At 37.7% G+C, this 15,540-nt stretch overlaps 1 protein-coding gene across 1 annotated transcript; it reads right to left on the bottom strand.

Moving 5' to 3' along the window:
* Positions 1 to 2,144: 2,144 nt before the first annotated feature.
* On the bottom strand, positions 2,145 to 11,481 carry LOC140240353 (lysine-specific demethylase RSBN1L-like). The gene is made up of 5 exons (XM_072320121.1): positions 10,977 to 11,481; positions 6,785 to 7,802; positions 6,044 to 6,217; positions 4,754 to 4,859; positions 2,145 to 2,970 (listed from the first exon to the last, which is right to left on the bottom strand). Exons 1-5 carry the CDS (start codon positions 11,341 to 11,343, stop codon positions 2,530 to 2,532), a joined length of 2,106 nt encoding a protein of 701 aa, XP_072176222.1. The 5' UTR covers positions 11,344 to 11,481; the 3' UTR covers positions 2,145 to 2,529.
* Between the last annotated feature and the right edge of the window lie 4,059 nt (positions 11,482 to 15,540).

Below are 15,540 nucleotides of genomic sequence, written 5' to 3'. Positions count from 1 at the left end.
GAGTGTGTATTACATATGCACATCGTGAAATTATACTTATGTAATTTTTCTGACCTGTAGCAAAACAACTTCATTTCAATGCCTGAAGTTAGCAAATTAAGTGGAATGCATAATAAAACAATTACCGGGTACCTGCTGCATCTTTTCAGGTCATGGCTAAAAGTTACTAACACTACACTGCAGCTGCCCTCTGTGATTTCTCAACAGTGCTATGCTCTGAGATGTAGTCGAAGGGCATAGCACTGTAGAGAGATCACCCCGGGTAAAATAGTCTTAACCGTGCCCCTCAGAGCAATCGATATTTGTATACTACAAGCTACGCACAAATATTTTTAAGCTATCTCTATCCTTCAGTTGTTTCCTTCACTCATATCCATCAAATCTAGTTCAGTGAACTTGTAAACATGGAATAATGAGAGAGAATGGGAGAAAAAGGTTTGAGTACATGTACCTTATAACATTGCTTTCTTTGGGTCTCCACCAAGTCATCCACATGTCTAAATTCACCTTCAGGAAAGTAATAATCCTGTTTGTAACATGCTCAAAATGTTCACTTCTGTTTTTTGTGGGGTTTTTTAGCAGACAAAAAAAAAGTAAAAGACAAAACACAATGCATTTAACCACCATGTATTCAAGCATTCCTCAGAAGGATCTTCAGCGATCAATTGTTCAGTTTCATGATATATGATCTTACCCCCAACCTCTACCTTATATTTTTTAGCAAGAAGGATTGCATCTCAACACCCATCTAGACATACAGGCTGCATAGACTTGCGCCCACGGGTGTTCATGCTTGTTGAACTCTTTTCTAGCAATTCGCAACAGTGCAAAATTAACTGGAGCATCTCTCTGAAGTCAGAAGTGAAATAGGATGTCTTAGTACGCAAGGGCAGCTGCCTTACATCATATACAAATCTACTAATTCATGAAAATACAGAGCAGCTTTCTCCCTTCAAACACACCGCAATATCAGGAAGACGAAAGTATGTTTTCACTCTAGCTATTAGCAGCACAGACATCTGCTATCGCTCTAACATGGATTGATTGGTACACATATCACAAGATCATTGTACTTCAAACATATACTGAAATTCTCTCATTAGCTCTGGACATACGAAACTGTCTAAAAATAATTATAGAGATAGCATGACCTTACATGTATATTGATTATTACGTACAAGTAATTAGGGAGCATATAAGTTAGAATAAATTTCATAGCACATGAAAATATCACCTTTTTTGTCAACAACATGCACACTGAAAGAACGAAAACTACTGCTGTATCAAAACAGATTTCAGATGTGGCACCAATGTAGGGAACCAGGTTTGATTAGATCTTGTGCACTAGCATCCTAATTACAAGAGAAGAGTACAGACAGACTCTCAAGAAATTCATGCCTCTTATTACAGGACTTAGATAATCATGGACGTCACATCTGCGAGACAATATTCAACATCTGAGAGATATATTGCTGGGATGTTAAAACAATACAGTTATATCATCTTTTCTTTCTCTATTCTTCATCCTATCATGTGTGATTTTGTTTTTCATCTTCCAAACATCTTATTTACCTTCAAGATAATGATGATTTACCGCTGTTTAACATAGCATAAAATTGCTCAGTGTACAATACTTTATACATATGTACTCTTATCATACACTAAGCTTGAATAGTAAATCTCAAAATGTGCCAGAGACACGGAGAAAATACAGTTTGTAACCATAGACGTTTTTGAAGAATACAAATATCTGAGTAGGTGGGTATTTTCTGCCTTGAATTATGTTCTTAAATCGACTTTTATGTCATATTACCAAGATACACATTTGTCAATGGTCTTCACCTGAGTGGTTCTTTGTCTACAACCACTGGAAAAGAATCACATTACTCCCATCCCACATTCTTGGTCTCTTTTAACGCCTTTCTCAAATACAAAATTTCAAGACAAAAATAACATCACGATTACAAGAGCATCGAGTCTTAAACAGTTCTTTATGTCACACAAACAGAAACCCATGTGACAATTGCAGAGGGGATGATGATTTGTACATTGAATTTATATGTGTGAATCGCTCATGCATTCAGTGACAGATATTTCCCTATGATGTTTGATGAATCTCCTTGATGAATCTCACAAAAAACATCACATCATCACTTGTATTCACTTAAAATATAACATTGTTTTGTGACTACTGGCAACAATAATGCTGAAAAAATAAAAAAGCAACAAAACACAGAGACAACATTTTGAGGAGCACTATCAAACAAACCAAGTTTTAGCAGGCATTCCATAAATGCCATTATCTTTTGATAAATACCATTTCACTTCAAAGACTTCAAAAGACATGATAAAATGGGAGGCATTGAATATTAGAAAACTGCTCTTCAACACGTGGGAGGGATTTACAAATTGTTGATAAATAAAATCGCATTCAGAGTTGAATACCAATGGTCCTGCCATACCTGAGATACCTCAACGTGTACGTGAGCAAATAAATAATTGAATTATTAATGGTACACACTACCTCTGCTACTGCACAACATCACCACTTCCCTCCACTCTCCTGACCTGGTCTGGGGCAGAGTTTGAAGAGTCCATCTTGGAAGTCTCTGTAGTACCTTTCTTGGCATCAACCTCCATCTCAACAGCCTCCGAGTTTGGATCCACGTCCGGTTTCATCTCAACATCTTTCACCTCCTTCATTTCAACATCGGCCGACTCACTCTCATCAGGCTGCATCTTTTCGCTTTCGTCGGCACTCTCCGAGCCTTCCGTCGACTGGGTCGTAGGGTAGTAGTTCTTCAATCTCACATGCCACGCGATGCTGATGCATGCTGAGATGGTCTTAAACTGGTGGACCACGTTGCGAGGAATGAAGTAGATGTCGTTGTCACGGAGACGAATGCGAGCATAGCGGATCCCTTGCCTTCTGAGCTGATTGAGCTTTGCATCTTCTACCCACTGAACACACTGCAAAATTATTAACCAATATATGTTGTAAAAATAAAGGACAAACATGAACCTTCCTATTCTGCATCGTAGTCATCATTTAATGTTTCCTCACAACACAATTTCAAGAGTATAAACACATTGACCAGCACTACATGATAATCATTACCTCATCTAATTTTTTTAATTTTTTTCTATTTTGCATGAATTCAGTATTCATGAATAAAATGGCCTCCAATATGGAGATGTTTCACAGTTATGTATCAACTTAAATCTAATATCTATGTAGAGTACTGCAATGCACTGATGATCTTGAAATACATCAGTTTGTATCAAATTGCATTTCAGTAGCACAGAAGTTTTTGGATGCAAAGATGTTTGTGAAGCAATTTTTTGTGTCAATAACAGGACTGTTAAAGGGACTGTACAGCACTGGTTGAGGTGAGAATTTAGGTTTATAACATTTTTTGGTGAGATAATGACAAACCTCTTATGAAATATGAAAGAGCATGTAATTTCAAGAAGGACTCAACGTTTATCAAATAAAAATTGGCCTTGAAATTGCTAAGATATCCAAAATAAGCGATCCTAATAAAATTGACAGGCCACAACTTTTATAAGGATATCTTTGTTTTACCTTGTTTTTAGATATCTCGGTCATTTCAAAACCGATTTTCATCAAAAAAAAACTTTTGATTCCCCTTAAAATTGTATGCTCTTAACATTTCATACAGTGGTTTCTAAATATCTTGCAAAATGTTACAAGCTGAATCCTCACCTCAACCAGTACTGTAAAGTCCCTTTAACAATCTTTTAAAATTCCCTATGAGAACTGGAATGACATTTGTTTTCAGCAAACTTAAAGCATGAGACAAGATTAACCCTAATCAGGCTGGGCTTTTTTGGCTATGCTATATCGGGGGGGGGGGGGGGGGGGGGGGGGGGGGGGCGGATTCCGCCCCCCTTCAGATCTCGCCTATGGAACGCGTGATCGCGCCGAAAATCGGCACACACGATGCCCGCGACATATACTATCAAAATGTGTGGTTGCTTTCTCCAAAAAATTTTTCTTTTATTTTATATTAATTAATCATTGTAATTTATGCATAAAATCAGTTTTGGGCTCTAAATCACTTATTAATGCTCTAATTAAGCTAATTTCTTTTTTAAAATGTTTCTTGTATCATTCTCCTGAGACATAGGAGAAAAAAAAATCTGTATCGAAATTAATTTCTTATGTATTTGATTGTTTTTTGAATTTCTTATGTATTTCTTTGTTTTTTGACCTTTTGTTTTTGTTATTTTTTGGCCAAAATTTGTCACAGACATTTTTCGAAGCTTTATTATGCTAAAATAAATTAATTTCGTCCATTCTAAGTCAAGATATGAATTTTTATGTGAATTAATTGAAAAAACACAATTTGCATTGGATTTGTACATAAAATCACGTTTTGGAGCAATTTTGGGGTTGACAAATTTTTTTCGAACGGGCGTCGCGTCAAAACGGTACGCGCGGGCGCAACAATTTTGGTCTCAAAAGTTGCGCGATACTTGAAAGAAAAAAGTCATGAAACATCGCGGTGGGAGCTTATCGCGCTGCGAAGATATTGCGCGAAACGTCGAGGGGGGGCGGATTCCGCCCCCCCCCAGCCTGATTAGGGTTAAACATTCTATGTGACTATCTTTTAAAAAACAACAACAACAATAACTATAGTGTGCAGATCTTAAGCTTTTCTGTCATAATACAAGAATGGATCAGTCTATGAAATACTGGACTGACAATGAAGTGTAGAGGCAATCAAACCTGAGATACTGGTGGTTCATGTAGATCCAGTTGCATTGCTTCCACCACGTCAATGAAGTTACCAGAATGAAAAGCAATGACATCCTTCACATCACGGTTTGGTCCGCTGCAAGAGATTTGAAGAAACGTTTTTTTATTTACCACAAATAATAATAATGATGATGATGATGATGATGATAATAATAATAATAATAATAATAATAATAATAACATCAATAATTTTATTATTATTATTATTATTATTATTATTATTATTATTATTATTATTATTATTATTATTATTATTATCCTCATCATTATTATTATCATTATCATCATTAAAGGAAAGCATATACATTACACATAATTAATGCATGTTTCACATAACTCCTACACTCAATGTCTAACTTTGCACTGTAGAGGTGGTTAGCCTAAGCCTTGTTGATTGTTTACAAAATCATAACACACACTAATTATTATTTCCATTTATTACAGTAGTCTACCTCTAAACAAGTTTATCAAATCTGTAATGAGCGCACTATGACTGTTTCACTTAATTAAAATGAATTCATGGTCAAGATGACTATACTTTATACCAGTGTACAATGGCATAAACAAAATGATGAAAGTTTCATTAGAATCTCACAAAAACAAGAAAGTTGTGTAAAGAATTTGATAGTGCATACATTTATGAAGCAGGGACCTTAATAAATTAATAAACTCATATAACATAATGTGATCATGCAACCTCCTCTAAATACTTCTATCGACATGCACACAAAATCTTCTTAAAATACCTCTTTCTTTAAAATGTATGAAATCAATCAATGTTGTCCTTTCTACAAAATTATTCAAGCAGTGTACAACAGCAGACTAGACAATGACTTAAAAATGGGGCTACAAGTAGTAGATACAGTGGTTAAGTTATTGACTAAAATTTATTTCATCAGACTGTTTCAAATCGATAAGACAATTGTAAGTTGATGTCATTATTGCTTCATCTTGATGTGCTGGTGACAGACATCACTGTTTTGTACAACATGAACAATTTTTAAATTCAATGACTGCTTTAGTTTCTCAGCTAATTGTCAAAAAAAACTTTCACTATTCTGTTTTACTTGAATATAGAGTGGAGTTTCCTTTTAAATCAGGAAATTAGGATTCCCTGCAGCCTAAAGATAATGGCCATGTAATGAACACACACACAATTCAAATAATCCACAATTACATTTTTCCCCTTTCTTTTTTCCCTTGCTGTTCTACAGTGACACACTGTACCTACTGGAATCTATCTAACACGGCTAGACTTACCCTTGGTCATTGACATGCACTGCTTTCAGTATGCCTACAGCAGCTGTTGTCATCCTTTCAAATCCCTGTCCAACATGGTCAGCATGGCATCTTGTCCGATCCTCCACCAGAATTTCACGGGGTTCTGACACGCGGGGAAGATACTGCAAGTTCTTCAGCTCATTTACTCCAGTTCTATACCACCATGCAAAAAAGAGTTACCATACATGTATTTAGTTGTTTGTACAGAACAAAACATTAACCTAAATAACTACATATTTTAACATGATTTTAACATAACAGTATGACATGCATACATGCACGCCTCGACTGGACACAATTTTGAAAGAAACATCTACAGTAGGTTAATACATTTTGTAACAGCAAGGGGAGTGTTTAAACACTAGTTCAAGTGCACACAGAATTCAATTTCTACATCTGCCTCGGATACTACTCTTGCTCATCACACTTCTATGCTGGGGGAAAAATTAATCAAAATGTCTTTGATGAGTGGTATCTTGGTAAGGTTTTCAACTTCCAAAAGATAATCACAGCAATACCTACTGACATAGGTTGACTTTACAAACTGATTCTGAAACAAGACTTTCCAAAAGTGTCCCATATTCATACTCTTCAACATTTCTAAGCCAAATCAATTCCATCTGTTGGGAAGAATGTAGGCTCACACAATACTAAAGGCTGACTGCAACTGATTGACACTCATTTACAGCATAAGAATTTTTTTCTTGGAACAAGACTAACCTCCTCTTCTTCATAGGGGACTTGGGCAAATCAGCCGGAGGAACAAGTTGCTCACCAGGGCGGACCCATAAGATGGGGCCATCATTACTCTCACTCCAGGACTCCATTTTTACTGAGGAAAGAGGACCCCAGGGCATGGAATGCTTCAAGAACAAATTTTCCTCCAGTAAACGCAAGCAATCCTCAAAATAGTCTCCCACTTCTTCATTGACTGTTCCAACTAAACTCATCTGCAACAGTGGGCCTGAACGGTAAGTTCCATTGCAGTAAGTCTTCTCCACTTCTGAGGCAAACTCGGGCATGGTAGTAGAAATGATGTCAGACTTGCCCAGCAGCTCCCTTTTCACCACTGTGTTTGGATGGTTTACACAAAAGTACTCAAGGAAGTCTGGTAAGTAAGTTGCAGCGTCGTGAACAATACCCATGACATGCTCACACACCCCTTCCGATGTCTCATTAAACACAAGTTGAAAGTACTTCTCGACAAATTGCTGCATGTGTTCAGCACTCAAATGAGCAATCTCCTGGCTGTACACGTGAATGACAGAGGCACCACCATTTGGTTGCCTTTCCACGTGAATGTACTTTGTAAAGTCAATATGCCTCGGTTCTGGCTCAATTTGGCATGATTTTACCACAAAGTCTCTGTCAGAAAAGGGCTGTGCAGCGTGGGAATCTCCTGGAATTTCAGGCTTTGCTGGTGAAGGCATTTCGGCACTGGATTTGGATTGCTTGTCAATGGGTGATGGCGAGGGAGATGGGGACTGGGATGGTTGTGGCGAAGTGCCCACGCGGCAACTGTCGGGTGGGTAGTCCTGCATGGATCGTTCCTCCCCCTGATGGTGCTGATGGTGGTGGTGACCATGGTGGTGCCGATGCTTGTGCTTTTTGGGTTTGCGGGCGACGATATCAGATTTCTTGATGTGAAGTTTCAGCTCACACAGGCCATCCTTCTTCACAATCCTTGCTGGTGATGGTGTGGCAGAAACTCCGGGGGATATCACTGGCTTCATTTCATCTGAAATATATCATGAAAAATAGCTGGTTACTTAAAAAAAGAAAAGAAAAAAGAAATAGCTGGTTACTTTAAAAAAAAGAAAAAAAGAAAACTCAAAGCCAATATGATTGGATGTACAACACAAACAATGATTTCCATCAGTATAAACAAATGTACAACCTTTAAATAGCATGCTGTGTAACCTTCTTGCAGCAAGATCTGGGTATTCCTACACGTTTCTAGTAAACTGAAGTCTCACTGATCAATGAGTACTCACAAATTCCTTCAGCTCTTCTTTCCTTTTATAAAGTATCATAGTGTACAATGTAGGGATTTATTTTGGCATCCTGTAGAACTACAGTCCTCCCTCCCATCATATCATGACTACATGTCAAACAGAGCATTAACCAGTCCTTCCATTTAGAATAAGATCATGTGGATGTATATTTGCATCCAGCAAGCTGGATGACAGTTGTCATGTTAACAGTAACTGAAAATCATATTCAAAGGTTACACCCCTACAGAAAATAATGAACTTGGAATAAATACCCAAGCTCAATGTCAGAATTTTGGAGCTTGGGTATTTGTTCCCAGTTCATCGTGTCACTGCTGGCAACCAGGGATAGCCCAATGGTAGTGTCACTGCCCGGAGAGCAGTACATGTAGATGACAGGTTTGAGTCCTGTGGTTCCTTTATTTTCCGACATGTTTGTTCAATTACAGATTAGCAGTTGTGATTTTACAAATTTCATCTGTAGAGGGAGACAAATTGAAGAAAATGTATACCTCATCCACTTTTACAGTAACACCCAATATAATTACAATGTTGTACATATTGGTATGCACTCTAGCTGTTCACACTACATTGTACTAAAATTATTCATGCACATACCCATTTCTCCTCCCCCTCCTCCCAACACATAAATGAATTGCACTAGCAGGAAAAAGAAATTGTTGCTGTAACCCTTAGACACTAGTATATTCTGAAGAGAACCCTTTACATTTCCCAAGCCCTCCCTCCCCCCCCCCCCCCCCCCCCAGAGGGAAGAGGTATTAAATATTATAATAAATAAATCACAAAGAACCCTTTTAGGCAACTTGGGGATTAAGGTTGGGCACAGGTACAAATGACCGTAAGATGACGCTGATATCTCAAGTCACAGAATGGTAAATACTGTCATATATTATTGCAGCTTCTACATGATGTCATTACACATCACCTTTGGCAATTAATGCAATCAATGACATAAATACAAATTTTTGTACATGCATGACTGGACTAGACACATGCAGAAGTTGCATACATGTATTTCCAATTCACTCGCACTTTAGTTCCTAACTACTCCTCACATATGATGTATTATAAGCTAGCCGTATTAAAATACACACGTTCTTCTTAAATTAGCCAGCCACTGTGATGAATTGACATGTTCACATTGATTTATGCTGGTGCCTTCTGTAAATGCTCCTGCACTATGGGATGAATGCAGCGATTTCCTCTGAGTAGGCCGGCCCTCGTTCTCCGTTTTCGCCTTCAGCTTCACTCACTCTTACTTAGATTTAGAAGTTTAAGAGTAACATGAGAGGGGGAAAGAGACAGAAAAAACTTATAACAATCCATTGAAGGGAAATTGCCTCCCTCATCCCAAAGTTCAGGAGCATCACAGATGCCAGCATGCCCTGGAGACAAGCCATCACATCAGTTGTCAGTACAGCAGAATGTGCATGTTGTGCAGTCACAGACATATTGTTCTAGAGCTATTATATGCATATTCAGTCAGGTACACATGTTCATGATAATCATCATCAGTACACTGAAGTATTGGTCCCGTTGAGACTTCGCTAGTCAAGTAGATGTCTACATTAGTAGAAGAGGATTAACTGTACTCATAGTAGTACCGAGACTATTTTTTTCTTCTTTTTTTTTGTGTCTGTTGGTTTGCTTCTGTTTGTGCTTGTGTCTATGTCTGTGGGTGTGGGTGTGTGCAACTGGCAACTACCATATTTGTGGGCGAACTCGACCCCTTGTAATGGGGTTGTGAGGGGCTGAGTTTACCCACAAATATGGTATGTTGTTGTTGTTTTTTTATTAGCACTGTATGCATCCAGTAGGCCTACTATTCATTGCAATCACTTATTTAATATTAAAGTCATAATATTTGCTAAAGTTGGATTGAAAAGACATCATGAACACAAAATTACAGAAGCTGAAACATGGGACACACAACCTTACATGTACTCTAGTCCGTATATCACATTCTATAGATTCTGTATGTCTGTGCTGAAGTTAAGAAGCCTAAAACAATTTAGCCTCCTAAAACCCAGGATTGCCCAGGCCAATTATGCTCAAAGATTGTAGATGCAAGTCAGTATTAAAGGAACGATAAACCCCAAGAGCAATGTGAGTTGAGTGAAAGCAGCAACATTAGTACTAGTAGAACACATTAGTGAAAGTTTGAAGAAAATCGGACAATCGATGCAAAAGTTATGAATTTTTAAAGTTTTGATGTTGGAACAGCTGGATGAGGAGACTACTAGAGGTTATGACGTATGAGTGGACAACAATACCAAGAAAATATAAAGAAAATTCTGCAAAAATCCATTTTTCTTGAAAATTACAAATTCCATCAACTTGATATTGACATATGTTAAGGGTAGCAATTATTCCCCCTGCTTTCTGAAAGCGGTTGGTCCATTGCTCTTTCATAATTCTAGAAAAGTGAATTTTTGTTAAATTTCCTTTATATTTTCTTTGTATTGTTGTCCACTCATACGTCATATCCTGTAGTAGTCTCCTCATCCAGCGGTTCCAACATCAAAACTTTAAAAATTAATAACTTTTGCATCGCTTGTCCGATTTTCCTCAAACTTTCACTGATGTGTTCTACTAATGTTGCTGCTTTCACTCAGTCCACATTGTTCTTTGGGTTTACCTTCCCTTTAAAAAACGTTACTGCCCTGGTAGCCTAGTGTAGTGGTACCTTGCTTGGTTGGCTTTAATTCTAGGTATTACAGACCTACAGACAGAGTTGTAGCCACTTTTAATTCCTGACATTAGGTTGAAGTCTTCAACCTAAGTAAAATTAATTAAAAATGAACTGATCACTACTGCTGATGAAGAAGTCATTGCAATTGTGAGGTTAAAATTGTGTGCCCTGGCTAAACCCCTGGCCCTGGATTGTCCTGATGATTTACTTGAAATGTTGTTTGTTCCCCTTGTTGGTGATTGAAGGTCTCTCTCTTCCCCTCTGCTCGAGGACCTGCTGTTTCTCTGGCTATGTCGGCTTGGAGATGGAGAGAGCTCGGGGTCACTTGTGCTTGAGTAGCGCTGCCGATAGGGGTAGATATCCTCCGTGTATCCCGAGCTGGACAGCCTTCGGTAGTCATGCTGCACTCGTCTTCTCTTACCCGACTCAGTGTTGATCACAGTTTGATCATTTGGTTGATTCTCCGACTTCACATCAACAAATACTGGTGTACCCGATGAGATATCCTCACAGGGTGCCTTGTTTTCGACGTCTGAAACAAAGCCTGTTTCAGTCAATTCAGTAGAATCGGCCATGTTGTAACTTGTACTTTAACTTGGTGCGATAAAACGACCACTGCACTACGAGTCACTTCATCTCATTCGAAATATTAAATGCAAGCGCACGTTCTACTTCCATGAAAATATGAAAAACCAAAGTTCTAGATATAGTTTCTGTGAGACGCGTTTAAGACTCAAACAACTTTGTAGGGTAATACCCTGATGTGATGGCTAGATTGGGAGAAATATATAACACAACGTTGCGATGCGAGCATAAAAACATACCCAATTCCGTAATTGTAATTTCACATGTGTGCGTGTATGCGATGCATGCACAGCATGGGCAGATGTACGTGCACTACAAAGCGTACGCAAATTTCCTCACTTCTCTGAGTTCCTTGAATGTGTGCATTGGGAAGTGTGCATCGCGTCATCCATGCATCGCACTCTGGAAATTCATCACGCCGCGTCATCTTACGACAGCGACGGTCGTACACGCGTACGCACAAAGTTGGATATTAGGGAGCTTTAGATTTTGACGCGCGGACGTTTGAGCCGACGCTCTCCTCTCCCTGCGTCGTGTGGAAAAGTAGCTTTAGATTACGCTGGGACGCAACGTATAAAAAACAAAATCGCGCCAGTGCATGAAGAACAAAGAGATTATACCTCTTATAATCTCTTTGATGAAGAAGCTCTGTACGTCGCAAACTCACCGATCTCCCCTAAGAGGGGAGATCAGTGCGCAAACTGTGCGGACGTGAAAATAGCCGAGTACGCGTAGTGAAAAACTCAGGCGACGCAAGCTAAAAATAGATTGACTTTACGCGCGCTACTGCGCACGCTCAGACCATGTTTTTTTTTCCTTTGAACGTCCGCGCGTCTAAAATCTAAAGCTCCCTAATCTAGTAGACTGTATGCGCGTACCCTATTTGTTTCTTTTATTTCGCATCTGTGTTCTCATGTTTATTACACTGTGATACAGTCAGACCGCAACGCTGCTGTTAATGAGCTCAAATCAAAAATTTATCGTACGCGCAGGTTTTTGCGCATGTCCTTCTCAGCACCCGAGATTTTGCGAGACAATTCAGAAACAAAGTGCATGGTCTACGAGATTCACTTATTGGCGACATGAAGATCTACTATCCGTGACCAATTGACATGGTTTGTGAATATTTGAAATAAATCACACCTTTTAATGCTTACATTATACAGAATGAGCTTATGATATCATTATTCATGTCTCTGCATTATATCGATATTTTCCAAACGACCCTGAGACAAATTAGAACAAGGCTTTCTATTTATTGCCAACCCGACCCGTTCATAGGTTGAATCACCACATGAATGATAGTCAACGTTTTAGATATACCTGTTATAACAGCACACTAAGAACTGAATTGGTCCCTCGCTTAGAAAACAATAAAAATTGAAAGTCTCGTCGAGTAAAAATCATAGTGTGGCAATTGAGATACATGCGCTCCCAGGGTATCATTAGATAAATTACTCAGCAATGTATACAGTGGATTAATAAGGAATAATTATTCTAATACCAAAAAGAGAGCCCCAAAGAACTCATGTGTGCAAACACAGTGCTAGATCTTGTATTATTGATTTGTATGCTACTTATTAATGCACTCTACTTTTATCTAGTTGTGCCGGCAAAAAAAAAAGTTCAAGCCAAAGTTGAGCTGTCGATCAGAGTGGAGTGTTGTTCTTGTTGTTTACGTGGAGATCTTACACCAGCTGCAGTTGCCTGAACCTGAGCGCGTATACACACATTGTGCGCGCGCACACACACACACCATATAGGGTCCTACACTGTCATCTACACACAGTGTATTACTGTTATGTAGAGTACACGTTTATTGTCATTCCGCGAGGTGCGTTCAACTCTCCACTCAGAGGGAATTAACCAATCAGAAACGCGTATTCGCGGCAAACTGAAATCTCGTCAAAAATTAACTGTACAACGCAATGATTTATTCGCCAACCTGACCCGTTCATAGGATCAGTCCACATAAAGTCATTATGTTTTCATAGAATGATATTTCCTCTATCATTTTATACCTCTTCCATTTTGGTCCACCTTAATTTCGTCGGTCTAGTGTACCCCTTAAGAAGAATGGAAAATATGCAAATTTTGTGTTTTATAATTTCCTTGTTCAGTATATTTTATATGTCATAACCTTTCAAGTGGTCGAATTTCATCAAAGTACAACTCTTCAGCTTTTTATCGATATATAAATCATGAAGATTGATAATGTCGTTTAGATTTACAGACACTCTAAAAATGTGGTCTCCCAGCTCATTACGTATTCATGTCCGCGAGGTCCATGCATACGCGTACGATAAATGCGAAGGCTTTTCAGGACGTTGCGGTCTGACTGGATACAGTTCCCCAAAGAGGAGTATAGAGAAGTACCAAGGGATGAAATGGATAAAAAGATAAACATATAAAAATTATGAATAAGAAAATAGACATAAAAATATCCTACTAAAGATACAACTGCAGTGTACTAAATTTTAAATACTAAATACCCCTATAATAATAATATTATTATTATTATTATTATTATTATTATTATTATTATTATTATTATCATTATTAGCATTATTATTATCATTATTATTATTGTTATTATTATTGTTATTAATATTATTATTATTATTATTATTATTATTATTATTATTATTATTATTATTATTATTATTATTATTCAAAGGCCGACGATAAATGATTCATTCTTGATTTGTATCAAGAAATCTGAAACTTGAATATCCATAGGAAGTCTCGTGATGGAACTATATTTTCTCTTTCATTTTTAAAGGGCAACTTACCTCATGATAATAACATGTGTATATACAATCATGTGGATTCAGTTGAAATCAGAAATCTTACACATTAGTGAAGTTTGGAACAATTCCCTTCAAAACTTAATGAAATATTGTAGGTTTGATTAAATCCGTGTGCCGACCGAGTGGTAATACTGTTTGTTATGTCACTGTGCAAAGTCCATAATGACAATAAGGACAATTCTGGCAAATCACACTCCTTCGACTTATTACTAAATAATTTGTGCAGGATGATTTTATTCCCCTTGCCTCTTTCAAAGAGTACTGTTGATGTAAGCCCAAGTGCTCTTTCAGCATGCTTATAGAAAATCGAAGTGTATTTATGCTGAATTCTCTTCGTATTTTCTCAATATAAAGAGAAGCTATCCATTAACCTGCCACAATTTACCTCATCACAAAATCATCAGACAATTTGGCAAGTTGATGCCTGTGATCTAATATTGATTATCCGCATGAATTTAATGTCTTCCGCTGTAAAATCAGTAGTAAAATTTTCACATACACACGGTCGTAACAGTCGTACTCACTGCAAGCTTCGTCCCAGTCATATTTCCATGGATACTGCATCTTCTGCGCTCCCAAGGATACGATAACATATAAATGGTACGGTGTATGGTGTATGGTGTATGCCCTTTACTTCAAATTGCGTCGTAATTTTAAATTGCTCATTTTGCACGAAAATAAGGCAACTAGAAGGATTCTTTACTTTTACGTTTGCCTTAATTGAAGACGACACTGGTTTCCTCTGAATTTCGTTTTCCGTTCAGTAACGCATCAATATTTATAGTCACGGGTCATCATCAAAGTACAATTAATGGTTTGAGGCGGGAGCTTATTCTATCTTATAGATCCACCATCTGTATCATATCTTCAATCTATTTATTTCTTCCTCTTCTTCTTTACCGCTATGCCACATTTCAATGGATTAAAGGCATAATTTACCATTTGCAGATAAAACAAAAACTCGGCATTAGTGCTTTAAAATAGTTTTAAAATGTGAGCTAGGGATAGAAACAACCACTGTAAAAATTTGAATCCGTATAATCAATGTTAAGTATTGTTAAATACACAAAATGTGAACAATAGTTGAAATAAGAATGCTTCCAGACTAAACCGTCTACAGTTATGGTTTATTGAGAAAAATGCTGATATAACTTTATTGCAAAAATTTCATATCGTAGAATGTTTTGTGATACAGCAGACCTATAGATGCATCAAATGTGATATCTTGAACATATTTTTAAATCACTGCTTCCAAAGGTAAACTGGACCTTTAAGTAACATATTGGAGAGTCGATAAGACGCTCAGTCAAACTGCCGAGCACATTATATAGGCCTTATACCCACGCAGATGTGCAAAATCTTGGGAGAAAGGGAAGG

This window comes from Diadema setosum, chromosome 2, assembly GCF_964275005.1.
Source record: "Diadema setosum chromosome 2, eeDiaSeto1, whole genome shotgun sequence".
Classification (NCBI taxonomy): Eukaryota; Metazoa; Echinodermata; class Echinoidea; order Diadematoida; family Diadematidae; genus Diadema; species Diadema setosum.
Note: the sequence above shows the minus strand (reverse complement) of the source record. Positions and strands in the feature narration are given on the sequence as shown.